We start from the raw sequence: 1,485 nt of genomic DNA, 5'->3' as shown, positions 1-1,485 counted from the left end.
CGTCAGGCGAGACCCCTCAGCTGCGGAAACCGCCTGGGGGCCAGGAGCAGGGGCTGTTCTCCTGCAGGGGCCCTCGCTCTAGCTCTCTCCTCCCCAGGCTCACCCGCCCTGCTCGCGCTCCCACTTTACAGTAGACCCCAGGCCCGGCAGACACTCCAGCCCTGGAAAGGGCTGTGCCCGCCCAGCACTTGCCTGGAGGCGGTGGGAGTACTGCTCCTGCACCTCCGGGACGGAGGAGGACACTTTCCGCTCCATCTCCAGGAGCTTCTTCAGGTTAGTGCTGGACTCCGAGTGGATGGCATCCAGGTTGATCCTGAAGGCGCCAGTCAAAAGCTGCTGTCCAGCCTTGCTAGGACAGCAGGGCCCCCGAACAGCACACCCTCAGGGACAGTGGCCCCCGACAGCACACTGGCTGCCAGAGGCATGTCAGAGCTCTAGGGTGGGCTGAGCAGTGTGGGGTCAAACGCCCACCTGAGAAGGTGCTGGGCTGGTGGTGTCAGGACAGTGACCCCGACGGCTCAGCCTGCCCTCCTTGCCTGACTCTCTGCAAGGCTCAGCCTCCCCAGGACCGGAGAACCTTCCATGGTGGCATGGAGCCGGGCCAGCCAGTGCTGAGTGTGGACCCTGCCCTCAGAGCCACCCCTGGGCTATGTGATCCCACAGACCTGATCCTACTTCCTGGGGCCTCAGCTCCCCTGACTGTACAGTGGGGGCAGCATGGATATGTCAGGAAAGTCAGCCTCGTGAGGGGGCCGTGCTGGACCAGCCCCTGGTGTGACCGTGGCTGGGTCACTCCCGGTCCCTCTAGGCTGTGCAGGGACAGGCCACAGTGGACACAAGGCCCTGTGCCGAAGGGGAGACTGTCAGGCAGCAGATCTGGGGTCCAGGGTGGGGCCCCAGCACGGGAGCAGCCCAGTTGAGCCCAGCTGCACCGGCCAGGGAGTGGGCAGGGGAGGGGAGGCACCTACCCTGCAGCTCGGGCGGGCAGCTCCAGGTCCTGGGGTAGCTGCAGGAGGTCGGGGTGGCTCTCCTCCACTTCCTGCAGCACGACGTGTCCAGTGAGGCCCACTGAGGCGACACACCCAAGGCCGCCATGCAGGCCCCACCCTCGGCAGCTCTGGTCCACGTCCCTCGGGGAAACCCCTGGCACCTTGAGCCTCCAGGGCTTCCCTTGGGCCTGACTGCAATTCTCACGGTTTTGCTGTCCCAGGGTTGGGGCGGGACGGGGGCTGGTCAGAGTGGGTGCGGGCTGCAGGGCGGGACAGTGCTGCAAAGGGGAGACCTGGGGGGCTGGGTGGGGCCCCCGGGGCCTCTGGACCTGTGTGCTGCACTCAGGAGGCACCCCGCCCCCGCCACTGGTACCTCCAGCACGTGGTGCAGCAGTGTGACCCGGCTCTGCTGGGACTTGGTCTCCGTGAGCTTCAGCAGCGTGCTTATCTTGAAGCCATCAGCATCCCCAGTGTGGCTGCCCTGTGAGGGGAGGGC

At 66.5% G+C, this 1,485-nt stretch overlaps 1 protein-coding gene across 1 annotated transcript in view; it reads right to left on the bottom strand.

Moving 5' to 3' along the window:
- The window catches only part of LOC104983142 (inverted formin-2-like), a 10,941-nt gene that overhangs the window by 5,966 nt on the left and 3,490 nt on the right, over positions 1-1,485 (bottom strand). Inside the window, exons 7-9 of the mRNA XM_010832615.1 lie at positions 1,363-1,477; positions 969-1,039; positions 193-313 (exon numbers count right to left, since the gene is read on the bottom strand). Coding sequence (XP_010830917.1) covers positions 193-313; positions 969-1,039; positions 1,363-1,477 — 307 coding nt within the window. The remainder of the gene's footprint in view (positions 1-192; positions 314-968; positions 1,040-1,362; positions 1,478-1,485) is intronic.

This window comes from Bison bison, unplaced genomic scaffold (genome assembly GCF_000754665.1).
Source record: "Bison bison bison isolate TAMUID 2011002044 unplaced genomic scaffold, Bison_UMD1.0 scf7180017833704, whole genome shotgun sequence".
NCBI lineage: Eukaryota > Metazoa > Chordata > Mammalia > Artiodactyla > Bovidae > Bison > Bison bison.
The sequence above is the reverse complement of the archived record's forward strand: the minus strand, read 5'-3'. Positions and strand labels throughout refer to the sequence as shown.